The sequence below is a fragment of the Centroberyx gerrardi genome, chromosome 22, assembly GCF_048128805.1.
Source record: "Centroberyx gerrardi isolate f3 chromosome 22, fCenGer3.hap1.cur.20231027, whole genome shotgun sequence".
Taxonomy (NCBI): domain Eukaryota; kingdom Metazoa; phylum Chordata; class Actinopteri; order Beryciformes; family Berycidae; genus Centroberyx; species Centroberyx gerrardi.
The window spans coordinates 13,522,201-13,549,605 of record NC_136018.1 but is presented as its reverse complement, the minus strand read 5'-3'; the positions used below and the strand labels follow the sequence as shown (position 1 = coordinate 13,549,605).

The following is a 27,405-nucleotide window of genomic DNA, read 5'->3' as shown; positions in this document are numbered from 1 at the left end:
GAGCTTATGAAGTGCTTTTAGAGATTTTTTTTAGGTGTTGATGCTGAGGATGATGACAGTGACAGTGATGGTGATGATGATGATGATGATGATGATGATGATGATGATGATGATGATGATGCCCATGTCCTTGGTGTCTGCAGCGGATCCGTACTCTGCGTGGCCTGATGCTCTTCCTTCTCTCTGTGAGGTGTGTGTCTGTGTTGAGGGTGAACAGGACTATGGCTACATCTGCTACAGTCTTCACACAGTCACTCTCCAGCCTCTTCTGGCCAATGGTAAACACACAGTACGACAATGAGAATGATAACACTCCTTTGTCATTGACATTATGAAAGGCCTTCATTCCAAATCTGTCTACAAACAATTTTAGGAAAAAAAATAGTGTTAAATGATATTATATAGTCACAAATTTAAAAATATAGATGATTGCATCCTCAAAAATTGTGCTGTTTTGTAAGGAAATGTAATAAAACGTATGAAACAGTAACAGTATGAAAACAGTTTGAAAACAGTAACAATCCCTTAGCACTGATAATCTCCTGTCATTGCTGTTGGTCTCATTGACATTCTGTACTTCCGTACATGTTATTCAGTTGGGCAACATCTTTGAATTGAAATTGAGTTTTTAAAACCAGCAAGACTATTTATATGGTGATATTATAAAGAAGATTATGGAGAGGTTATGTGCGTGGCATTATAAGGTTCTGTCTTTGCTCAGAGTAGTTTTGAGATATGAGCATCCCACACATGTGATACTAATAAACTCTTTCTAATTAGATTTTTTACCCACTCAAAAAACAATTTCTCAAATCTGCTGCAGCCATATGTAAAGACTGTTTATAGAGCTATTTCTTACCAAAATGTCAGAACCTTATGATTCTAAGGTGAAGACTTGATATTAAACAGACAAACAGATAGATAGATAGATAGATAGATAGATAGATAGATACTGTAGTTGGTGATAATAATCTGCCCCTTCTGATGTCCCAGGTTTCAGGACTTCTCCTGTTGGTGGCGCTGTCCTGTGTGGGGAACCTGCTGTTCATACAAAGGTCCCGGGCTTTCAGCTCCCTTCCCCGCTCCCTTCAGACCCTGCTGTCTCACTGCTGGGGCCTCAGGGCGGTCAGGGGCCTCTTCCTCTCGGGACGCGGAGCTCCTAGCAGCTTCTCAGATATTGTCTACCATGGAGCTCTCTGTCTCACCTCCTCTGTGGTGTGGACAGCAGTGGTATGAACATTTCTGAAGTCATTTCATTTTTTCTTTTTTTATCAGGGAAACCACATTGAGAAAATGTTCTCTTTTACGAGAGATTGAAACATAGCATAAAAACACAGGACACATAGGAAAAGAATAAAAAGAAAAATACAGAAGAAAATAATATCATGTAAAAACATAAAACAACAATAAGTACTAGGAACAAAAGCAGTTACATTCTTATTTGAACATATCTGCCACCAATGCTTTAAACTCATTCAACAGTATCAGACATGTGAGTTTAAAACCATTATAGGCAGCCAGATTGTGAGTGAATGAGTGAATGAATAGATGAGAGAATGGATGATTTATGTATAATGATGCTTGAATGAAGTGGGGTGTTGAGTGGATGAATGAGCCGTGCCAAATGCCCTTAAATATGTCCCTTGGTTGTCATTCTTTGTAGAAGTGCCTGCTACACGTGGACAAATCAGTAGAAATCCAGCACATTTAGCTCACTATTGTGTTCTAACAGCCATGTTTCTTCCTTCCAGGTGATGTGTGTGGTGTCTTCATTGGTCAGAGTTGCCAAAAGAGCCCACTGTAGGAGGGATGTCTTCACTCTGGCAGAGACAGCCACCTACATCAGACGCAGGGTTTCTGTGTTCACTGGCCAGCATAGTCCAAGATGGACAGAGAACCAGACTGAGAGGAGGGTGAGGAAACTCCTACTTAAACAGCAAAATGTCCAGTTAACTATATTACAAGGACTTTTAATAAGAAAAATGATAATAATATGTATAGAATTTTTGAAAATCAACATATCATTGTCAAATAAATTGTGATATCTTGGTATAATTACAGTAAACAAATGAGACCATGGACGAGACGATTGGTAGACTATCTCAAGCCATTTATTTTTCCTTTTGTTTTTCAGAACTACTACCTTGAGGAGTTTGAGAGCCTGGTGGACGAGCTCTTGTTCAGGCTCAACGCCCTCTCCAACAGCCTGCACCACACTCTGCCACCCAAGGCCCATCGCTACAGGGAGGACAGTCCCTCCATCTGCCCCACACAGAAGCCCCGCAGTGTGGACACACAGGTGAGCAGGCCTGGGGTGAGACACAGACACCCAGAAAAAAGATTCAGACACATGCATACAGTACATGCACACATGCACACAATACAATAGGACACAAGCAGCTTATATTGCTGTTTGAACACTATGTTTCTGTTACAGTGCTTTGTAAAGACACACATGACAGAAGAGACGATAGCGAACGACCACACAGACATCAGTGACCTCTGTCTGCCAAGCCATGGAGAACACTCACCTGCATCTCACCTGCTCAGGTAATAAGGTTAGACCAGCATCTATTGAGTCTATAGAGAAAATTCCACACATTTTTAAAAAAATTATACGAATTTCACTTTTTACTGCTACCAAATTTTTACATGACAATTTATTCCAGCACCACCAGGTCTCAGCTTGAATTGGAGACACTGCAGTTCCTACAGCAACAAGGCCAGAGCAAAGACAGTCTCTCCTCAGACTCCATCAGTATTCCTCTGCAAGCTGGAGCAAGATCTGAAGGAAATCCAGCGAAATCTAAAGCTCCTCCAAAAGACGGAGAGCTCCAGACTTCATTAAGGGGACAAAGCTGCCTCTCCCTCCCGGAGTCAGCATCACTCAGGGGGGTTCGGACAGCAGATCACCGGCCCAGTAGGGGGTCAGCGGCTGCATCGGTCCAGAGTGATGTTCTGGAGAATCAAACCAGCCAGTGGACTAAGACCACTGACAGCTGTTGGTTAAGTAAAAAGGCTTACAGGAGTCTCTGTAAGAGTGGGACAGACTCTAAGTTAGGCACTCAGGCCACCAGGTACACCTGTACAGAGGTGGTGGTGGAGGTTCTGGTCCATGAGAAGCCTGGGAGTGGAGAGCTGGGGAAACAGTAGGATCCATCAGGAGATCCACAGCTGGAGCCAGTCTGACAGTGCTGGGACAGTGCAAGTGATTAGCGAGAGGATCTTAAAAGTCTAGGTTGTGAGGATTCCTACCATGTTATAGAATGGTATCTGCCCAATGTCATATTTTATCAGTGGGCCCACCATCTCTTGCTAGGCATCCACTTTTGTCAAATAACTATTTGTTGGCTCACATTTGACTTGAATTTTCTGTGTTTGATTGATTTTGTCTTGCACATCAGAGCCAGTGGGATTATCTTAAAATGCAAACAGACCATCGCACGCCCCAGGCAGACTGAGGCGGAACCTCAAAGAACCTGAAAGGATTTTTAATAGATATTGACCTCAGTTTGCTCTATGAATATTTGTTGTTAACTGTTGTTACACCGTGACACTTACATGGGACATGACTGTGAGAGGGAAAGGGGGTGTAACTGTATTGTTTTGTGTCATATCAACTGATAACAGATGTGTGGACTTTTTTCAGTTTTTTACTCAAGCCATCATGTAACCTATCACTTACTGAGGGAACAGTGTTGCAATAAAAACTTTTCAAACAGAGTGTGCACTGAAATTGCATGGCTGAAACTGCATCAGAGCAAGCAGCAAATAATGGGTAGAAACAGGTGTTATTGTCATATCAATGTTACCAGGCCCACATACTGATGATTGACACAACTAGCATCTTTTGGGGTCTATTTTGAAACTATTACTGTGCAGCTAGTTTAGAATCGTTTTTGAACCTAGTATAGCATAATATACATTTTAGGTGTTTAGCTGACACTTATTCAAATACGTGAGCCGGTAGGGCTTCAGTGTCTTTAATGGTTGTTAATGGACGAGGTTTGGCTGAGAATCGAGCCTCTGATCTTTCGGCTACAGGACACTCTCTCTAACCCACTAGCTCTCATACACGTACTGACAGACTGAGGTCCCTTGAAAAGTCTCCAAGAAGCAAACAATAAGCACAACTATCCAATGGTATTCTCCAACGTACAAGATTGAGGAATTGAGTGGCGAAAGGCGATTGGAGCACGGCTGATGATGAGGACCAATCAGAACGTGGCAAGTCAGACAAGTTCCAGACGGAGGAGGTGGCGTGCGTGATTTCAGAAGTGTTTAGTTTGTATGAAACCACAACCCAAAGACACATATAACCACACATCAGTATTGATCCCTCTCAACTGACCGTACAGCTGATAATCAGTATTTACATGACAATCATCAGCGTTATTAGCTAGCTGGCTACATCGCACGTCATTAACGGACTGACCGTATCATCTCTTGACAATGAGGAAGGTTGCACTGCTGCTGATTGTGCTGCTTGGCGTTGCACATTTTGCAACTGTCGTCAGATGTGAAGATGGTGAGTGTTCGCTCTTTTGCAAGCTTATGGAGTTACCGCAACTACAGGAACTATTAAAGCAAAGCATTATGGCCACTGGCGCGTGGGCTGCAAGGTAGTGTCATGCAAACTAGCTAAATTAGATACTCTGCTAGTCCTGTTGTTAGCATGCTAGCTAATAGAACGAGCTAGCTAACGTTAACAGGATTGTCATGGCCAAGTACACAAATGCAGTTATCAGGCTCTTGACCGTGTTAACACTTGGCAGCAGGCCTGTCATAAAGTCTTAATCTCTATCAGATTATCCGAGTTTCTGCTGTGCTTTTTCAGTTTGCATATCCCTTCACTTACTAACAGGATGCATGTTAGTGAGCAAGCCCAACTTTAATGTCATCCCAACCATTCAACCCATACCTGACTTATTTTCAAAAAAAGTAAAAAGCAAAGCAAGTAGGATTTTGATTGGAGAAACTCATTAACATAGAGTGTACTCCTCTTTAAAATAGTTTGCGTCTGTATTTCTTTCCTTGTGTAAGATGTTGCAGAGGAGAAGGAGGAGGAGACTGATGATGAAGACAGTGATGATGAAGAGGAGGAGGATGAAGATGATGGGACAGAGGTGAAGGAAGAGAACGGAGTGCTGGTTCTCACAGACAACAACTATGATACTTTCATGGAGGGCAAGGACACAGTTCTGGTTGAGTTTTATGCTCCATGGTAAGTTTGTACTTCCTCATCTAGAGAAATCTGCCATGACCATGATGAGCTAAACCTGCTTAACTTGAAATTCTTGATCGTTGGAAAATGCAACCTGGTGAGGATCTGTCACAACTTAAAATGTGTCTATATGTTCTGTGTTGTACCACAAATTGCCTCTTGGAGGACATTAAAGTTTTCTAAGTCTAATGTAGCTTATGTCATTTAATAAATAGCAGAGGAGCATCAGAAACAGAATATTTTGCCATTTGAGTATTTTAAGTCACACCCTATTTACAAACATATTTTACAGTTTGCCTCTTTTCCCACGTCCCTGCCAACTTCATCACTTGTGGATGTTTCTGGATTCTTTGCTTCTCCTTAGGTGTGGCCACTGCAAACAGTTTGCTCCAGAGTATGAGAAAATCGCTCAGACTCTCAAGGAGAATGACCCGCCTATACCTGTGGCTAAGGTGGACGCCACCAAGGCCAGTCAGGTGGCGAGCAAGTTCGACGTGTCGGGCTATCCCACCATCAAGATCCTGAAGAAGGGGGAACCCGTGGACTACGATGGAGACAGGACAGAGAAGGGTAGGAGAGATGCAGAACAAAATGGGATGCATACCTGTCCTCTTTCCAAAAAGAATAAGCATCAAAACCATTGTGGATGCCATTGTTAATGTGGTAAATGCCTGTTTGTTGCAGCCATTGTGGCCCGGGTGCAAGAGGTGGCTCAGCCAGATTGGAAGCCGCCTCCTGAGGCCACGCTGGTGCTGACCAAGGACAACTTTGATGAGATTGTTAACAACGCCGACATCATCCTGGTGGAGTTCTACGCTCCATGGTCAGTCATCACTGGAAACGGCATGAATACAACCAGTACAAGTAGCAGCTCAAAGCAAAGTTTTGCCATCAGCTGTAGCCGGAAATTGGTTAATCTTTTAATTCTTTCACTGTCAGTGCTGGCTTTGTTGGCTTAAAAGTGAGTTTTGACTCTAGGGCAGCAATTAATAAAGTGATCTTCTAGATGTCTTAGCTTATTCACTGCAGTTCTTAAGACTAATGAAGCTTCCCTAATCATTGGCTTGTTTTAATTGGACCTTCAGGTGCGGACACTGTAAGCGCTTGGCCCCAGAATATGAGAAGGCGGCGAAGGAGCTGAGCCAGCGCACTCCTCCCATTCCTCTGGCCAAGGTGGACGCCACCGTTGAACCGGAGATCGCCACACGCTTCGAGGTGTCCGGCTATCCCACCCTCAAGATGTTCAGGAAGGGCAAGGTCTTTGAATACAATGGACCCAGAGAGAAGTTTGGTAGGTCATCTATTGTCTCATGTAGGAGCAATCCCAGCATTACTGATGGAATAGGCTTAATTTATGCATGAGATACCACCTCTAAGGGTTCAAGTCCAACCTTGCCACTCACATTCCTGTTTTTCCTGTTTGTCCATGCATGCTAAGGTGTTTATGTGTGTGTGCACGTTTCAATTTCTATTCATTCCCTTTTTTGATTCAAAGACTGTAGCTGATCTATCCATGTCTCTCTCTCTCTCTAGGCATTGTTGAGTACATGGGTGAGCAGGCAGGTCCTCCATCTAAGAAGGTGCAGACAGTAAAACAGGTGCAGGAGCTCATCAAGGACGGTGATGATGCCGTCATAGTCGGTGTGTTCTCCAGTGAGCAGGATGCGGCCTTTGAGATCTACATTGAGGCCTGTAAGTATCACTAAAGCAACTTAGCAAAAAGGTCATCTTTGGCCCTTGACTTAGAAAGGAACTAGGATTGTCTTAGTGGTAAGATGTGTTTTTTTACGGTGCCTTCAAATGCCAATCGACTGTATGTGTCCGTCTGTCAGGTAATACACTGAGGGAAGACTTCACCTTCCGTCACTCCTTCAACTCGGACGTGGCCAAACTGCTCAAGGCCTCCCCCGGGCAGATCGTCATGGTTCAGCCTGAAAAGTTCCGCTCCAAGTATGAGCCGGAGTCGCACACGCTCACTGTGAAGGTATTTTCCCCATTTTTATCCTTTCATCCTTCAGTCGCATCACTTTCCAGCTGCATCGTGAAACGAGGAGGCCGGGGGACGAGGCTAGAGCTTTGTAATTGCTGTCACTAGCAGAAAAATGTTGCTGCTGTCAAATGAAAACGTTGTCTCTGCAGAAAGTTGACTTTTCAAAAAGTCAACTAAAATGCCTTGTTTTCTTCCTCTCCTCCTCCTTTCTTCTTCTTCAGTGGCTTTCAGTGCATTTTTTTTTTTTAAATGTTCTCATGGGGTTTTGAAGGGGTTTCGTGGGTTATGAAACTCTCTGAACCCATAAATGACTGTGTGGGCTTTCAGTTTCGTTAAAATGCAAAATGAAGGGATAAGAGGGTTGTTGCCTGACAACAGCAAAAAAAGAGTCTCTCTAGTTTCAGATACATTTCTATCATATTTGGGGAAAAAACACATTCCAGCCCAACTTGCATTTATTTAATCCTCATGTAGGACTCCACGCCGGTGTCAGAAGTGCAGGAGTTCTTTAAAAAGCACGTGGTTCCTCTGGTGGGTCACAGGAAGCAGAGCAATGACCCCAAGCGCTACACCAAAAGGCCGCTGGTGGTCGTGTATTATGGCATTGACTTCAGCTTTGACTACAGGAAAGGTGAGTTTCTCTGATGGCTGAAAAGATGTTTAAGACATTTACTCACACCAACTACAATAACATGATACTCAAACAACCACTAACACCTGTGTCAGATTAAGTACATCTTTGTAACAAATCTCTTCACTCTTGTTTCTCCTATTCGTAGCCACTCAGTTCTGGAGGTCCAAGGTGCTAGAGGTGGCCAAGGATTTCCCAGAATACACCTTTGCCATCGCTGACGAGGAGGACTACTCTGATGAGCTGAAGAGCCTGGGCCTGAGCGAGAGCGGCGAGGAGGTCAACGTGGCAATTCTGGGAGATGGAGGCAAAAAGTTTGCCATGGAGCCCGAGGAGCTCGACTCTGACGTGCTGAGAGACTTCGTTATGGCCTTCAAGAAAGGTGCGTTTTCTAGATTTTGTGTCCTTACAAGGTTGTGAATTTTGAAGGGTGACATGATGTCAAAGCAGCACCAAGTGCATGTTTTGTCTGAGTTGTGATGTTGAAAGTGTAGTTTCTCATATGACAAATTACTTCTCTTCAGTAGACTTGCACCATTTAAACAATTTTATAAAGGTCAGGTTTCTGATGGAGGTCTGGAAAATGAATTTGCCCATGTCCAGGTCTTAAATTTTACAAAGGTTGGAAAAAAAGAGGATAAAGACGTGTTCAATCTTCATACACACATATTATATACATACATATTATATGGTTGTAGACATAGAAATTTCACATTGTGATTGTGTTATGAACAATAATCTTCAGCTATACAGCGATATGACCTAGTTGACAGTGATATTGCCCAGCCACTGTCACCATACATAATACTGAACACTGACCAATCCAGTCAACAAAGTAAAAACAAATTGTCTGGAAAAATTTTGAGATGGAAAATGTGTAGGAATCCTGAAGGGTGCGTCACTTTGCTCACAATTGACACTGAATATAAAATCACAATTTCTCTGAATTTATTTTGTGCATGTGCCCCATCCACAGGCAAGCTGAAGCCCATCATCAAGTCCCAGCCTGTGCCCAAGAGCAACAAAGGACCAGTGAAGGTGGTGGTGGGCAAGACCTTCGACGAGATCGTCATGGATACCAAGAAGGACGTCCTGATCGAGTTCTACGCCCCGTGGTGCGGCCACTGTAAGAAACTGGAGCCCGACTACCTGGCTCTGGGCAAGAAGTACAAGGGGGAGAAGAACCTGGTGATCGCCAAGATGGACACCACGGCCAACGACGTGCCGAACGACAGCTACAAAGTGGAGGGCTTCCCCACGATATACCTTGCCCCCAGCAACAGCAAGCAGAGCCCCATCAAATTCGAGGGCGGGGACAGAACACTGGAAGGGTTCAGCAAGTTCTTGGAACAGCACGCCACGAAGCTATCACAGAACCGAGACGAACTTTGAGAGTTTCTCTCTCGCCAAGTAGCTAAGAACTCTTACCATGCTAGCGCAGAGTCTTCTGGGAAGGTGAAGGGAGGGCAGCGGAGGAGAAGGGCGTTACTGAGTTGCTGTGATTACAATGTTCAATCATTGTTTTAGTTTCTGTTCATACCAAGAGATTCTGCTTTCTTCTGTTTCTAAAAGCATGTAAGCACTATTGGAGATTTAAGTCTTTTTAAATAAAACTTAAAATGATGGCTCTTTTTAGGCCAGCACTGAAGTGTGAGGCTACTGGTGTTGTAAAATGACTGATTTTGTCTTTACGAGGCTGTAATGGAGCATATGACACAGGTCAACTTGGAAAATGATTTGCAAACAGAATTAAATTATGGTCATATCTTTATCCACCATCAGCAATAAGTTATGTGCATCATCCTTATTTCAAATGTAAGAGCAGGCATTGCATAATTGTCAGTAATGCGGTGTATCGGAGAAATTAAAACTTTTATTTTCACATTTGAAAACAGTTTCACCATTAGTTATTACAAATAACTACATAGCTGCAACACAGTTGTCCCAGGTAGCACCCTTTCACAATATGTCACCCTCTGCACCCAAAGACTACTTGAGACAATCACGTTATTTTGGACCATGCTGTTAAAGTATGACATGTCTAAGTAGTTTGGCTGTGTACCTCTTGGCAAGAGTTACACCCCACAGTAGCAGCATCTATGACACAAGGACGGCTGAAATGCCTTTAATGTTATTTCGATACTGACATACACCTAACACTATTACACAACATCGTCTTCTCTTAAAAACGGTACACCTGGCCAGGTAACACTTTGGGAAAAGTGCATCATGTAAATTATGGCACATTTTATGTTGTACTTACACATTGTCTTCCCTGATTAGAAACAGTGAAAAAACCATAACGGCATAAAAATCAGATGTTTTGTTCTTATATAGCCTTGGACACACAGGAGAGCGCTGGGCCACACAGAAGGCAATGTTAGGATTGCTGCTTCAGTCACACAAAGGCACTTTTAAGAAGATACTGGCACTCAATGAGTTGCATGAAAGGAAATGGTAGTGGAAATGTCAGTCTCTGCTATTGATTCTGAGGTGTAGATTATAGGTGATGAAGTCAAAGAAAGGTTGAGGAACGGTGTTATGAAAACTCTTTCGTGAACCGCTGGTGGAACTCCCGGATCTTCTCCAACACAACCTTCAGCTTCTCGATGGGAGGCAAGATGGTCATCCTGGACGGAGAGACGGATAAAAGCAGAAGGGAGGTAAGAGAAAGTGTGAGGACTGTTGGTGACTCAGGCACTTTTATAACGTGAGTCAGTTTTAGATGAAACACTTGAAGCCGTTTGCCTGACTGCAAAATGGACAACGTCAGCAATTTTGGGACAGTTTTATTCATTGTATTGTATCAGGCAAGTTTAAACCATTTTACCATATGAAACAGTGGGTTAATGTGCGATATTGCCACAGGAGGAGTTAGGCCAGATACAAAGCAGTTTAATTAAACTACACCAGTTATTTTCATTTGAAAGGTTTACTGAGGCTCCACAAACATGACCTCCAAATGAATTTAAGCAGCTTACGGCTAACTAGTCCCTTTATCACTGGCACCTGGGTGCCATGCACTTGCTAGTAAATGCCATTATGCAACACAATCACCTTTCAAAGTGATACAGTGTTGTGTATTATGGGTGCAAAAGTGTGCTATGCATTTGTAACATTGACAAAATTAAACCACTGGAGACAATAGAGAGAGAATCAGATGTTAGTAATGGATTAGCAGGTGGATTGTACAAAATACCCATTTTTAGCCCATACTAGACTCACTATTTTGAATGTAATGTTACTTTGGGCGTACTGACTTCAGGACAAAAAAAATTCATCACAACTGGCTATCATGATATTGTCATTGTACAATTTGTTCTTTGCCAATCTGAAAGCACAGTAGGAACTAGTAGTTTTAAATAGGATTTTGGCCCAGAACAGAGAGGTGCAGAGGTGGAGTCGAGGCTAACCTGAAGTGGTAGGTTCCCTCTCTCTGTCCGAAGCCACTACCTGGCACCAGGCAGATACCCATCTCCTCCAGCAGCTTCATACAGTAGAACATGTCTGGGGCCTGGCCACTCTCCTGTAGACACACGCACAGCAGCAAATCAGGACTTAAGCAAGAATGAAAGAGACAAAAAAAAGTAAAGACAATAAGTGTGCAGAGAACACACCTTGGCCTGGTCGATGGCCTTCTGGGGCAGGGTGATGCGGGGGAAGGTGTACATGGCCCCCTGCACAGGGTTACAGCTGATACCAGGCACCGTGTTGAAGATCTCCTCCGTCAGCCGGGCCTTGTCTGCCAAGGCTGCTAACACCGCTGTCCGCTCCTGCAGGGGCAGCAGGTCAGAGTGGTCAGTGACCTCCAATCAGCAGCAATATTGGGGGAAAAAAGTCATCAGCAAATCTAAAAAGAGAGACAGTTTTCCCTGGCAGTGATTTTTCCAGGCTCACATCACATCACGCCCTCTGCTGGTGCACAGGAGTAACACATCTCTGCCAAATAAAATTACTCATTATTATGCAAGTGGATGGGAAAAATGATATAACAAGTTTATATGTCCTTGACCCTGAAACATGTAGTTAGCACTTCCAAACTACAAACAACTACAAATATTTCCGAGGCTCGTAGTTTGAGACTATCTATGCCAAGAGGCGAGATTGTGAACTGCTTTGAACTTCTTGGAATTGAAAAGAGAGTCTCATTGGTTTTAAATGTGCAGACCATCAGCTTAATGGCTTCCTGGACAACACAATGCATCTGCCTGATGAGGGTTTGATGGACACGGGCTACCAAGATTAGCATGCATAATGCATTCATTGCTCTTTGCAAAGCTCAAATCTCTGTGCTACTGTGGAAGAGGTGCCACAGTAATTTAAAAAATATAGCATGTTTTAATGACTGATTTATATATGGATTGATGAAATGAAATTAAGGAAATAAAACTCAGTAGAATGAATATTGCACTATTATCCCAACAAGAGTACATCATTGAAAAAAACAGAACTGAAATACCTGCAATAACCTTTTCTTCAGAACAAATATTTCCAAAATTTGATTATTGGCAACTGACTGAGCGAGTGAGGACTTGCAACTGCAGGTTTTATGTGCATGTGCATTAAGTGGTGTGGTGTTGGGGTGTGTTTGCATGAGTTTTTGCATGAGTAAACTGTGCATGTGCATACAGTAAGAGCACAGCCAGCGTGCGTGTTTGTTTTACCTTCATGAATGCGTTGTAGGAGGGCTCGTCGGGCTGCGGGGGGTTGACCACCAGGTCCAGGAGAGCCTGTCCGGGGACGGGGGCGCACAGACGCACCGACACCAGTTTGGTGAGCTGGGCCTTCACCTCAGGGTCCATGTTTATCACCTCCATGTAGCCTCCACGGAAGCCACACCTGACACACACAAACAGAGCCAGGGTAAGCACAAAGCATGCTCTCCGGGTGATGTGCGAGTCAGCAATAGAAACTGAGGTATTATTTCCAAAGCTCTACAATGTAAAAATAAATATGGAAAGGTATGCAGACAGACGGCCGATGTTGCAGCAGCAGAGAGAAGGATAGAGATACAACTAGAGTATTGAAGGTAATACAACAAGCAATTACAGCAAGTGAACATATAGAGAATAATACAAATTAAATAAATGAATGAATTAATAAATGCACAAAATTATGTAAAATAAATGAATATACTGTAATGTATCCATATTTCCATGTGTCCATATTTGTATGTGAGAGTGAGTGTATGCATGTGTTTATTTTTGCATGAGCATGCCTATCCCGCTCTATATGTACTGCATGTACTGTATGTTTACTATGTGTGTTCAGTCTGTGTGTGTGTATGCATGCAAGTGTGTATATGTATGTGTGTGTGTGGTGTGTATGTGTGTGTGTGTGTGTGTGTGTGTGTGTGTGTGTGTGTGCACGCGCAGCCCCAGCAACTCACTCTCCCATGTAGCACTTGGAGGTGGAGTGGTAGGAGGCCATCTCCACTGTGCTGGAGTATTCTGGTCCCATCTCAAACAGCACCTTCTTAAAGGAGTGAAACTTACAGCCCTCCGCATACACATTATCCTGGTAGACCTGGATTGGGAAAACAACATTAATGCATAAGACCTGATTGAAAAGACATCATTATCCATATACATTTACTGAAAAGAGAGCATTTTGCATAAGAATTTGTTGAAAAGAGATAATTATCCATAAAAAAGGACTATTAGAGTTGGTAAACATCAAAGTGGCAAAGAGAGACAATGTGCACATAGTAAATAATACAGTTACTGTGTGTTGTTTTAACAATAATAGTGGGTATGTTAGACCATATTCACAAAAGGAATGAACTTTAAATGGAATACTTGAGAGCTGTAGGCAATTTATTCAAATTCAACATCAGGGACGGTAGATAGGTAACATTTTGGCTTCCCATACTTTTTCATTAAAATATGAAATACAAGGGGGATACATTGTTTTTCAGAAGTCACCCCCTTCTGGGAAGAGCTCAGCCAACGTTACAAAGTCGCTGAACATTTATTACGGTAGATTCAATTTAGTTGGATCAAGGGGATGAGCTGTGATTAGGGCGACAAGTATTACGTGAGCAGAAACAGAAAGGGAAAAACTTTTGAAAAGAGGAAATGACATGGGTAAGTTACTTCATCAGCCATGAGGAAGAGGTGCTCCTCTTTAGCAAATCGGATCACATCTTCAATGCACTGTCTGCTCTGGACCTGACCTATCACACAGAACAACAGAGTTTGATGATTAGGGTACATATTTGTAGAAAATGAGAGAAGAGTGAGAGAGAAGTGTCAAAATATGTTGTATGATGTGTAAATTGCCCATGGAACTTTTCAAGCATTGAGTTAATTTTTTAATTCTCTTATTTCAGCACACATACCAGTGGGGTTTCCAGGGTTGATGATGCAGAGGACGCGGGGGTTGCAGTGCTGCCTGGCCGCAGTGAGGGATCTCCTCAGCTCCGTCACGTCCAGACTCCAACACTTGTCCTCGTCCAGGTAGTAGTTGACCTGCACCGCACCCAGTTCTGCCAGGGTGGCGGAGTACAGAGGGTACTGGGGGATGGAGATCATCACTCCTGTGCGGTCCCGACCCTCACCGGACACCAGCAGCTTCAGCGTGGTCTGGGAGGAAGAGGGGAGGAGGAAGAGGAGAGAGAGAGGAGATGGAAGGAGGAATGTGGAGGCCAGGATTAGAGAGAGCTCTCATCTCGGAGAATGTATATGGATGTACAGATGGGGATTTACAGAAAGCTGTTTCAGAATCAGAATAGCTTTTAGTTACCAAGTACAACGGGTGCACAACAAATTTGACAGTTACATAAAACAAGACTGACACCCTGAAAAGGAATGAAAGGAACTCACACGTATGATGAGACTAAACACTACAAGTATACATTCTAAGCCATAAAATTGTTCCAGTGTAGTAATATTTGCATATCTGGAACAGTAAAGAGGGGGTAGTGAATGTCTGGTAGTGCAGTAGTGGGTAGGGAAAAACAGGCATGGGTAGGGAATAACAGAGTGACAAGGATCTGCCAGTGCAATAAAGTCACAGATGTGCAAAGTACAACTTGGTTGATAATTAACAAAAGATGAATAAAGGACAGATTTGCAGACCCAGTTGCCCAGTCACCTAACAACAAGAGTGACAAGGATCATCTTAAAGCCGCTGTAAGTAAGTCTGAAGGAAAACACAAAGATGAACACAATTAGCCCCCCTTCTCCCCTCTCTCCCCTAATCACCCAGCCTGCAGCAATGGGTGTGCTGCTGATTGACAGCTTGGAGCGAAGCCCTCTTGCTCTAAAGTTTGTCTCAGTGGGTCAGATGCCTGAGCCATATTGTCTTGATCATTTATGTTCACCTCACCTGGGGGAAAGGGCGTACTAAACTGCTATAGCTGGCGGGGGCTTCCCTTGCCGTGCAGAATACACGGTGGATCTGATTCGTCTATCCAGGTGTCCGTTCCCCTCAGAACGCAGCTAGTACCTGCCTGTTGCAGCTAGTACCTGCCTGTCCTCTGATTTCCTTGTGTGTCACATTGTCAGGGACATGTACTGCACATTCAGTCCCTTTCTTTAAAGAACTGCAATGCATTTGTTTGGAAAGGGTTTCCCTACACGTACACAACCACTCCCCCCACACCCAGCTCAATCGCTACTCCCTAGCCACTACCCATTAATGTGATTGATTGATGTTTTTCTGTGTGTGGTAACTCCCTATAGCAGTTCAATCAGTGGTTTCAGACAGGGGAGACTGTCAAGAGTGGCTAATGTTCACCCAACATGGGGATTACTTTTGTTTAAGTCAAACAAACTGTCAACTTGGAAAACCTACCTACTGCGGCTTTAGCATGAAGACAGTGTTGGCTTGGTCTAAGTGAGCACCCTGCTGTGAGAGGAGACAATAAGAAGGGCTCATACCACGATGGCGTCGCTGGCGCCTATGGAAAGGTAGATGTTGTCGGGGTTGGAGGGGATCCCACCGTCTCTCTTCTCTATGTAGCAAGCCACATCCTGACGGACGCACTCGATGCCCTGGCTGGTGCTGTAGGAACCTGGGAAACAGAGGAAGATACACTTGAAACTCTGTTTATATACAAAACATATGTAGATATATCGATCGACAAATAGTAGGAGGTGGATGGTGGTGGCGGAGGGGCAGATAAACCTGCGTGGGGAAGTGAAAGGGAGATCAACCTAGGCGGGGAAGTGAAAGAGAGTAGTCTGACCTATGCTGTGTCCTCCACAGGCCTGAAGAATGCGTCGCGCTCTTTTCTTGGCGTCCTCTGGGAACTTGTTGTCCTCCAGGAGTTCTGGGTAGGAGCACAGAGCCAAGACCTGAGAGGGAAATACAAAACAAACATTTCATATACAATGAATATTCATTTGGCTCCCTGACATGCACAGATTGATGAATCCAAATCAAAAGTAATTCAATTTGACTCGAGGCAAAACTGTACAAAGTGATCCAACCTGTCTGAGAAATGTGATTGGCTTTTGACCCATGGCGTGGGCGTCGCCAATGTTGGCCTTGATGACTTCTGTGAAAGGCTTCTTGACTCCCTGCAGAGAGAAAGACAGAAAGAGAGATCAGAATCAGTTTTACTGGTTTTAAGTTTGCACATAGAAGGAAGCTGACTTGATGATTTGCTCCCGTAGGTCACATTAAAGATATAACAACACAAAATTAGAAAAGAAGTAGTATATAAAAAATGTAAAACTAGAAATGGGTCTCCTTTTGAGCTAGTGTATAGATAAGTAATATAAGTATAGGTGGTATAAGTATTATATTAAATACAGAGACAGAGAGAAATTGAGTGAGTTTCTATTATCTCATTCTTAAGTGTAATGTAATGTGTTCTTCATTAGATTAGATTAGATTAGATTAGATTCTGTAATGACCACACAGCCAGGCTGGTGGAATTTGTTTTCAATACATTAAGCAAGGTTCCAACACAAAAACATAAAAACATCAGTACAACATACAGTACAGGACCCACATCCCAGTACAGTAAACATAACATATATTGCACAACATTTCATGGCCATAGTAATACATAACTGAATATGAAACAAAACATCATAGACACAGCATAGACATAATGGAATTGTCAGAGGGAGTTCAGAGTTCGTATGGCAGTTGGAAAGAAGCTGTTTTTAAAACGGGTTGTTTTGGTGAGCAGAAAACTGTAGCGCCTCCCAGAGGGCAACAGCTGGAAAACATGGTGTGCTGGGTGAGTGGGGTCAGAAATTATTTTTCTTGCCCTTTTCACTGTCCGTTTGTGATGAAGTGATTCGATTGATGGGAGGGGGATGCCAATGATTTTGGATTATTTGTTGACAGTGTGCTGTAATTTATTCCGGGAGTGAGTGTCCAACCTGCTGTACCAGACTGTTATGGATGAAGTGAGGATGCTTTCTATGATGGCTGAATAGAAACGGAGCAGGAGATGTTTCCTCACTCTGAATTTCTTGAGCTGACGGAGAAAGAATAGTCTTTGCTGGGCTTTTTTGAAGATGTGGTCTGTGTTAGTCTTCCATTTAAGGTTATTGCTTATGTGAGTGCCAGGAAATCTGAATGAGTCAGTGATGGATATGGGTTCGCCAGAGATGAGTACAGGGGTTTTGGAGTGTGACTTGCGTCTGAAGTCGATAGTTTTTGAGTTTTTGATGAGTTGAGTAGAAGGTTATTGTCTGCGCACCACTGCATGGTTTATCTGTGCACGGTATTCTGTTTCGTTGTTGTTTAAGATGAGTCCTATGATGGTTGTGTCGTCCGCATATTTGTAGATGTTGACGGAGCTGTAGTGGGATGTGAGATGGTTTGTGTAGAGAGAGAATAGCCAGGGTGAAAGGACGCAGCCCTGGGGTGCTCCCGTACTGAGGTACAGAGGGTGAGATGTGGTGTTGTTTATCTTTACCCTCTGTTGCCTGTTCCAGAGGAAGCTGCGGATCCAGTGACAGATGCAGGGGTCAATGTTCATGTCCAGTAGTTTATTGGAGAGTTTGACCGGGTTAATTGTATTGAAGGCAGAGCTGAAGTCTATGAACAGGATGCGGGCGTAGGTGTTGGGGGTCTCCAGGTGTTGCAGCATGTGATGGATAGCTGAATTGACTGTATCCTCCACAGACCTGTTGGCTCTGTAAGCAAACTGATATGGATCCATGAGGGGAGTGGTGCTGGTTTTCAGGTGAGTGAGGATGATGCGCTCAAATGACTTCATGGCCACGGATGTAAGGGCAATCGGTCTGTAGTCATTGAGGCAGGAGATATTGTTGGGATATTGCAGAAACAAACAGGATGCCTGAATGTGTCTGAGCATGCTCACATTTATGTGAATATGAGAAAGAGAGAGAGAGATATATGAGTCAGGACACAACTGAAACTTAATAGACTGACAGATTTGTTCCAAGAATCAGGCTGCTGTGCCAGCAGCTGGGTTTCCCTTTTTTCACTAATCCTTCCTCTCTTTTTAGCACTGCTTATTCAATAAGCACTCTCCCTCAATGTTTTTCTCACAAGCAATTCAATGGCATCCTGGAAAGTACCAGAAAAAAACATAAAAGAAAATGCTTCAACTTTTGCAACAGCTGTGACATAACTTTTGCTGTTGTTCACTTCATGAAAAAGGGACTTGGATACAACAGAAAGGTGACACATATTCAGTGTGATATTTACTGATATTGATATGGTTACCATGGATGTTTGGGGAAGTGTAGGCCTTCAGTATAAGGATTAAATGCATTTCATCAAGAAATGAGTATGTGTCCAATTCGGACTGACGGCTAGTCTTGCTATGGCTGGACAGGCAACCTGCCTGGAGCAAAACCTAATGCACAAAGAATGTAAAGTTGTGTCTTGAGACTGACTGAGAGAGAGAGAGAATAAACGCCAGACTTCTGTATTTTGTACACAGATGGTCTACATTAACAAGTTGAATGAGCCAGATTACAAAAACCCATTTATTGATGGGCTGCAGGCCACAGAAATTCCTCCAACACTCAAAGTGTTTTCAATTTGAAAGTGTATCATGGTAGGAACACTTGCCAATCAAACATGTTTTCCATTAGTAGAGCTTCAAGTCCTCCCTCAGAATCCCCTCTTACCAAACGGTGGTGGGAAAATAGCATCTTCTATTAGATCTATTGATGCCTTGTCCCTCTTTCCTCCACTAAATTGCAAGCATTCGTTTGGTCATTTGAACAAAACAAACTCTTCAGAGAGAGAGAGAGAGAGAGGACCGATAACTACAGGACACCTCCCACTCTTTGTGTCGTTTCCCTGCCACCTGATGGCTTAGCATGTAAATCAAATCAGTGACGCCTGTATTCATCTCACACAGACATACCCCTCGGTCCCCCCAAAACACACACACACACACACACACACGCCTCTCCTCTCATTAGCAATCTTGTATTTTCGAAAGACACTGGCATGGAGTCAGCTTGGCACCAGGCCTATGGAAGAGGAAGGGCTGGCTTGGGCAGAGACACTGGGAGGCATGGAGGGGCTCACAGACAGAAACTCCACTGTTTTTGGTTGGGGAAGTACTCAATAATTACTGGCTTAATCAATCAAACCGCAGGGTGAGATAATTTCATTTTGTTCCTAAAACATTATCTGACGTGTTTTGCTCCATCTATCCACTGGCTATTCATCTCCATTGAATCAGCAGCTGCTTCATCTCTTCGACCTTACAGACGCCTGCATGATCTGATTTGGTGCCTGTGTGTCTGCTTGCTGGTAACAATGTGCTGCTCCTGTTATTGCTACTATCAGATTAGATGGTAATGTGACATTAGGTGCTCCCTGTTGCTTCCAGCCAGTTGCTTCATTGGCTCTAGAGGACAGAGGAAGCATATGTTACAGAGTGTCTGACTCATCAAATCTGGCTTTCATTTTCAGTTCAGGCATGGACACCACAGACCATGGTACTTTAATATAAACCTTATTCAGGTCAAGTCAAACATTTAAAAAGCACATTTAAAAACAACTGAAGTTCAAGTGCTGCACAAAGCCAGTGAATATATAACATCACACTAAACACAGAACATCAACATAGCACTGCCAGAAAACACACACACACATATAACCAGACAAATCATGAGGACTTAAAAGCTAGAGAATAAAAGTGAATAATGCTTACGACCAGTCCCTTTCTGAATGGTGTTTTTATGTTTGTACTGCAGCTGTTTAATACCCATGACAGAGACTGTAAAACTAGTGTTTGATTCATTCACATTCATAAAAGATTGCCTTGCCTTCAACTTCTCTATGCTCCCCCTATCTGTTTGTCTCCATTTGCCACTTTTCTTGCTCAGAAAAACATCCCAGATGGTTTTGTGGTGCACTAGGCTTAACCAACCTGCGCCAAAGCAGCCTTGGAAAATTTCTGCCTGGGATTTGCCAGTAGATAGGATGTGTTGTAATTGTCCCTTAGGCAATTGTGGCAAAGTGCCTATGCAGCAACCTGCTTTGAATGTTTGAGTAAAATGGGTGAGTGCAGGTATTTCTGCGAGCACCGCCCATCACAAATGTTCTGCTGAATTAGGCGCCATGATTTGTTGTATCCCAGAATCACTCTCAACACTAAACACAAGGCAAACTGGGCAAATGGCCCGGGGCCCCAGACCACCAGGGCCCCCAGAGGCCCCAGGTTCACGTGTTGATTCATTTGAACAAATTTCACATATCACGAGTTTTGTTTTCTTGTTGTTCAGTGCCATTTTACTTAAGCTTGGCCTAGTCCTAATGTTTTTCCTTTTCCTACTGTGGTTGTGAGCTGATCAATGTTTACCCACTGGCCTAAACAATAAACAGAACAATATCTGGATAGACAGGCAGCACATCCCTTAATGATCCCTCATTTTCTCGTCTGCTAGGGCAAAACTGCTCAGGGCAGTTTTTGTACTTAAGTACTAGGGCAGAAACTGCCCTGAGCGTTTCTCTTTACCTACTGTGCCTTGTCTTGATGTTGTAGTGTGTCAGAATGTCAGAATGTCATATGTGGAGATCACCTCAATGCGTCTCAATAAAATACTTCAAGCTTATGCATGTTGCTAAGCCTTTTGCAAAGACATTATTAATGTATCAGAGCAAAGAGTTGACAGAAGAAAGTCACATGGCAGATTCTTCCAATGACGATGGATGTGACAGCTGTTACAGTGTTGTAATGATGGGATAGCTGTGAAGAAAGGCCTATTGGATGGGATGGATTGTGTTTTGCCCAGACGGACTAAACAGAGCTGTAGTCACCAAAACCACCCTTACCTACATTTAGGCTGATACCTAGTTCACAACATTACCCATATTATGTACAGTATGTGATTGGATTATATAGTGGCAATACAACACCTCTATATGGCTGTTTGCTACTAGAGCTTGGCCATAATCGCTGATAAACCAGGAGGCGATCAGAACCTGACTCTCTTCAGACAGACTAGGACAGGGTTTAGAGGAAGCTCAAGATAAAGCTGCTAGCTAACTAGATTCAAGATTCAAGATTCAACTAGCTCAACTGGGTTGCTGTCCCGAGTCTGAGTAATCTCTCTCAACTTCCCTCCCAACCCGTCTCTCCTCATAACCTGAGTTGCGTGATAGGTAACTCAGGTTTTGAGTTATGTGACAGATAACAATGAACGCCCCATGATCATTTGAATCATGCGAACAGTACAGCAGGATCGCCACGATATCATGTCAGATTGTCTTGTTTGCATGTTCCTTCCCATAATTCAGTGCTGTGTGTGACAAAGTGTCAGGCTAACTGCCTCCAAGTGCGCACACACCACTTAAGGTTTGAGTCAATATTTGCATTATGCATTTGTGTGTCTTTACATGACGCCAAGGGCAAGGCCTGCAAGTTTATGTGGGTTAGCGTCAAGTCAGATGTGAGTTTGTTTAAGATCTGAATCATTGGATGCAGCGCATTTCCTTTCTAGTCCTCGGCCAACAAAGAGGCTGCTGTTCTCCCTGTGAGAGAGGAGCCAGTCGATGCCCTGCGTTCTCCTGCTCACTCAGCACCAGGCACCGATTACAGGACCAGTGAACCTGACCGGGAAACCCTGTTGTTCACCAGGCTACAGTCAGCACAGAGCCTGGCCTGACAACCATCCTGAATCCACATTTCACTTAGTGTGAAGCTGTCATCCCTGATCTTCCCTAAACAGTTAAAACTTTGATTATTGAAAAATCACATGTGCTTTATCTGACCCATTACTGTTTCTGACGGGACGCTGAATGAAATGAAATTCACACTGCCAATCCCCTGAGAAGTCCACACACTGATTATAGAGGAATTCTACCAAAACTAACTAGATTGTTCTCTATTGTTATTCTGCAAAATTTCCCAAAAAGTGTTTAATAATAAGAGAAACATAGATGGATATATAAGTACAGGAACGTCGACAGAAATGTTCTTCCAGCCATCTCTGGCAATGCAAACCGATGACCCACTTTGTGTGATTCTGACAACTCACAACTCGGTCAAATCTTCCTGTTCTTTCCCCATTCTCTCTCTCTATTGTCATGTCGACGCTGTCAAGTTGCCAGCGGTTGAGATCCGAGCCTGATTTAGCTCGCTGCAGTGCAGGCACTGTCATGCCAGATGTCTGGGTAAGGATTTATGAGGGTCATCATCACACGAGTGCACGCACGTACACACACACACACACACACACAAACACGTACACACGCTCACAAACACACACAAAATCTGCTGATCGGTCAGTAAAAGTGTTCCAGTCACAGATCTGACAGGAAGCAGTCTCTCAGCTGACCGGGCAGCTGCAGCACCTCCAACCCTTTCAGAAAACTCCTGGATTTTACAATACGGGCTGTTTTCACTCGCGCCGTAAATCACACCATGTGATTTAAAACGCATGGTGGAAATAAAAGATGCACTCCATTTTGTCTAGTTAGGGCCAACACACACATTTGCATTCATTTTCAACACAGCATAGGTAAACAGCAAGTTATAATGACAGAACATGCCGTGTTACATATGTTGACAGCTTTGGCCTTTCTAACAATCTTTTATAATTCCTCGATAAGAACTTTACGGCATTGCAGATATCATTGTGGCGCACTCTCTGCAACCTCATTAACCTCAAACATTGGCCGGTTAGAGCCGCCTCTCCCGGTTTATTGTCACAGAGGGAGGGAAAACAGAACGGGCTGCCGAGAACTTGAGTACTTTCTGCAGAAGCGGAGCCGCTTGTCATGACCCTTCTCACAGAGAAAAGGGCTCTGACACCGCGAGGCCTCTCAGCCCCGGCTCAGTCCAGTGAATTCATTCCCCCACGGAGGAGGAGGAGGAGGAGGAGGAGGAGGAGGAGGAGGAGGAGGAGGAGGGAGGCACGCAAACTCAAAGGAGAGACGAGACAAAAGAGGAGAGAGAATGCACCCCCGCTTATGTAATGACCCTCCAGCATATACACATCCACTCTGGGTCCTGCAGCCACCGCAGGCTAGAGGAGGGAGTGAAATGTACGCAGGCGAACTCGACCTGCCCCTTCCAGCTGATTGACCTGACTTGCTGGTGAAGAGGACAGAGCTGAAGAGCGACTTGCATTACAGCTTCTTAACGTGCATCCTGCTTGCCATTCCTCAGGAAAGCGTGGCGGATCAATATCGCCACAGTGGGATGTAAGCTGAGTGGTTTTACGCAGCATTGCATTAGTAAATCATAAAGGGCCTAGTACCTCTGTCACTCAAGCAGTTTTAAAAGCTGAGCTGTTGTCTGTCCTGCCACCGCTCACTCAGCCGGTCAGCAAAACACCCTGTAAGGCAAAGGGTCTTACTCAGAGGGGGCTACCTCCTTCTCTTTCCATACCATTATGCAACGCAGTTCCTTCCATATCATGTGGACACAGGGCAGGAAAACAACTTTTTTTTAAGCTGATGGATTCCTAAAATCACCGGGGCACTTTCAATGTTTTTCTAGCTAAAATTATTTCTTTTTGGAATATAAAGGAACTTTTAAACGACCTGCCAATCCCGGAGAGCAGACCAACTTCTCACTGTCAGCTAAAATCTACAAGCATGTGGCTGGAGTTAAATTCCAGCTGTTGTCGCGAGTGTTTCATCTGTCCATCACACACATACACACACACACACACACACACTGCAAACAGCTGGGAGGATGTCACGTGTGCTTGTCTTCGATTTACCCTCATGAAAAAGAACTATAAAAGTCGTATACAGATATGAAATGATACAACATAAATACCACAGCAAACCTACAAGTTTCCATAGTGATACTGTAGCCTAGTGACAGGCCTACCGTATGAGATAAAAATACCATAAAGTACAATAAGGTCACTATACTCCCTGTTGAGTGCCACATACGCACTATAAATCCCTATTGGAATATTATGGGAATATGACGCTCACTTTTAACACAGCAGGAGGAAATTTACTTTAATAACCCGTTTTGCATACATGATCAAACTTGCACCGAGGCGCGTGCACGCAGCAGGCTGGTTACAGGCTCTCGGGCTTTACCTCTTTCAGCTCCTTCTCAATCTGCACCGCGCGCTGGACTATCGGACCGCGGACAGCGTACTCGACCCGCTTCACGTTGGGGTTCATGTTGTCCACCGTCAGCACCTTCCCCCGGTGCGCGACCCCGTTCACTCCCTGCTGGGACATGTTTGCTTTCTGGAGCCGATGTCCCACGATACACTGTGATACCTGGAAGATAACAGGGAGACGGTGAAATATTAAGAGTAAACAGAAGCCCTTATAAGTCTTGACTGCCACGCAACGTGTACATTAGTGACAAGTGTTTCTTATCAGCTCTTACCAGTCGAGCAGCCTGCGGTTAGAGAGAGGGTCTGAAGAACTGTGCGCTCTCTCTCTCCAACTCCTCCGAGTCTCAAAACCAGTTGGATTACTCAATTTTCATATTCCGTCCCGACTGTCACGCCTTCGCTCGCCGCAGTACTTGGTTGGCTGGATTTTTTTTTTCACCAACTCAGCTTCGTTTTGCTAGTGCTGCCTTCAAGGGCTGTCGGAAAGTTCGTAATTAACGGCCCTAACGAGTGGTGAATGCATACGACTGGGGCAGTCGAAGTACTGTCAACAACTGATGGCAAAATTATGTCCATGACAACTTCTGGCTAAGAAATTAATTGAAAAATTAGGTGAATATCAAATCCAAAAATGCCAAGGTGATACTTATGAGGAAAAGAGGTCCAAGGCACTCCAAAATAGGTTCAAAAGCTTCTTTTCTATTTGGCTATTCCTTATGAAAAGTTTAAAACTGTGTCTGTCCCCATCCTGTTTCAGCCCTTGGTAGTGTCCTTGTGGAAAACGATCTTGCCAGGTTGTCCTGGAGAGAACAAACTTCTCAAGAACATCAACAGTTTGAGATGGACTGTGTGCTTGATGCTGAGAGATCAATTATGACTGACAGATGTTTCTGTAATATAAACTGTTGTTTGCGCTGTTTGGACATAATGCATGGCTCTCGCAATGAACGTTGGGGCTTCTCAGGTCAAGTCAGCCGTCCGTCCCCTGTCTTTGTGTTCTTTTATTTTTGGAATCATACTTTGGCCATTAAGTATTCAATCAAACATGTCATGAAGGACACAACAACGCACAAGAATGCATTTTGGGAGAGACCTATCAATTAGGAGCTATATGCTCCAGCTGTGAATTTTCTCCTCTTCATTCTGCCGCTGCAGCACAATGTAGCTCTATACCGTTTGATTTCTAAAATAAAAAGCAGCCACCAAAACACTACTTTAGTAGCAGGGTCCATTTGTTAATATTTCCGACCAGAAGCATTTGAATGTCTGTCTGTCAAGCTCAGACTACGGAGTTTACGAGGAGCATTTGAAGGCATCATTAGGCGAAGTATTCTCAAATTTCAATATGTTTTATTTGGGGTCTTCAGTGTCAGACAGCAGTGGCGATGCTATGACTTTTTAAATGGGGGGCCCAGGGGGTGGCCTCCACTAACTTGGGGGGTCCAAGGACAATAAGCATAAAAACAAGGTTGACAGTTACAAATTAAATATAATCCAATACAGCTTGATTGTTTTTAATCAATTGTGTATACACAAGATTCAACAAATAATTTTGAATATATTCAGAAGCAAATCATTACATGCTGGACAAAGGTTCTTTTATTGCAAGGACTCATTTGACCTTTATTGTCCAATGATTATTTAGGTGAAAAAATGAAACATAACATCAACAGCTGTCACACTCTTCAGCACTTCTTTCTGTCAAAAAAAGGGCTCCTTGTTTGTTGTTTAAACAACACAATCTTACATTTCAGGCGATTTCAATGTGTCAATCAGAATTAAACAGCCAATGACGTGCAAGGAAATTTAAAATATGTTACTAGCTAGCATCTCAACCCATGCCAGTTAGCTAGCGTTAAAGAACAGTGTCTCAATGAATTTTTAGGAGTAGCTATCTATCCATTTCTCATGTTGTTCAAGAGCTTCATTATCCAATGTCACCAGTTGAGAATTAACTTATGCTTCTTAATTGTGATTAATAAGTAATTAAGTAATTAACCAATATTTAACACTGCTGCATAAATAATACAAAACCATGCAAACTATGTGCTCCCCTTCCTCCATTTAACTTAAGTAAATAGCTAATATTTAACACTACTGCATAAAAAATGCAAAACCAACAGTGCAGTCAAACTGTATTTCATCTACTCCTCTCTAGTGCTGAAGGAGCTAATCGATTCTTAGATGCATCACAATTTATTCTTGAATGATTCTGCATCGAGGCAGGTAGGCCTAACTCAATAATTGGATTTTAAAAACTTAATTCACAACATTATGACTGCCACTTAGATTTTTTAAGACTGGACTGTATAAACTGAAAGCTAAACATGCGTCTTGTTTACATTGGAGTGAAGCTAGAGAGGTCACTGAATAACAAGCACAGAGGGAAATCCGCAAACAAACTGGTAAACGTAAATAGTTTCCACATGAACACATGTGCAGATAAACCGGGGTATGTGGGAATTTTTGGCGAGCTATTTGTACATTTACATCACTGGTAAATGTACAAATTGACCGGTCCATGTACATGTACCACGCTGTCGGTAAATATACAAATTGACCGGTGCATGTGTACACACGTAGCCTACCACAACATCGGATAATGTACATTGATGATGTACATTTGTAGGCTACATTGACCATGTTTCCACATAAACCGTAGCATATCTATTGTATACATTGTATACATCATATAATTTTATAATATAATAATATTATAAAAAAATATTATATAATTTTTAATTTCTCTTTATGTTTTTTTTGTTATGGTGCGAATAAATAAAACCTAAAACCTACTGTATATACACTCACGGTACTAAATGCTTTGGATAAAGGTGTCCACCCAAATGGCATATGATATGTGATAATGGAAACTTAGAATGCAGCATTGAAAACCTAAGGCTGTTTGTTTATGAAAAGAGGCTGTTTGACCAGTAAACTCATGTTCCATCTTTATCTCTTCTATCAATACTCTATGTTTAGCCTCTGGAATTTCTTTGCACCCAAAAGGAGCTAAAATTGTTCTGATAGTACAGCATGTGCTTCAAACACATTCCCCTGCCCCCCC

The 27,405-nt window shown here is 43.2% G+C and overlaps 3 protein-coding genes across 3 annotated transcripts in view; 2 read left to right on the top strand and 1 right to left on the bottom strand.

The window, feature by feature from the left end:
• pkd1l1 (polycystin 1 like 1, transient receptor potential channel interacting) overlaps window positions 1–3,153 on the top strand; it is a 43,441-nt gene extending 40,288 nt beyond the window's left edge. The window contains 6 exon segments of the mRNA XM_078291539.1: window positions 144–278; window positions 994–1,230; window positions 1,752–1,913; window positions 2,135–2,299; window positions 2,438–2,550; window positions 2,679–3,153. Coding sequence (XP_078147665.1) covers window positions 144–278; window positions 994–1,230; window positions 1,752–1,913; window positions 2,135–2,299; window positions 2,438–2,550; window positions 2,679–3,153 — 1,287 coding nt within the window.
• Window positions 3,154–4,251: 1,098 nt separating this feature from the next.
• pdia4 (protein disulfide isomerase family A, member 4) lies at window positions 4,252–9,610 on the top strand. The gene is made up of 10 exons (XM_071919487.2): window positions 4,252–4,528; window positions 5,044–5,224; window positions 5,589–5,794; window positions 5,909–6,047; window positions 6,310–6,515; window positions 6,758–6,916; window positions 7,057–7,208; window positions 7,689–7,845; window positions 7,994–8,227; window positions 8,822–9,610. The coding sequence occupies exons 1-10, from the start codon at window positions 4,453–4,455 to the stop codon at window positions 9,235–9,237; spliced, it is 1,926 nt and encodes a 641-aa protein (XP_071775588.1). The 5' UTR covers window positions 4,252–4,452; the 3' UTR covers window positions 9,238–9,610.
• An 81-nt stretch (window positions 9,611–9,691) lies between these two features.
• Window positions 9,692–24,663, bottom strand: LOC139927370 (alanine aminotransferase 2-like). The gene is made up of 12 exons (XM_071919490.2): window positions 24,611–24,663; window positions 24,310–24,498; window positions 16,281–16,370; window positions 16,037–16,145; window positions 15,729–15,862; window positions 14,186–14,429; window positions 13,941–14,020; window positions 13,235–13,371; window positions 12,510–12,684; window positions 11,463–11,618; window positions 11,259–11,371; window positions 9,692–10,475 (listed from the first exon to the last, which is right to left on the bottom strand). The coding sequence occupies exons 2-12, from the start codon at window positions 24,454–24,456 to the stop codon at window positions 10,385–10,387; spliced, it is 1,476 nt and encodes a 491-aa protein (XP_071775591.1). The 5' UTR covers window positions 24,457–24,498; window positions 24,611–24,663; the 3' UTR covers window positions 9,692–10,384.
• Between the last annotated feature and the right edge of the window lie 2,742 nt (window positions 24,664–27,405).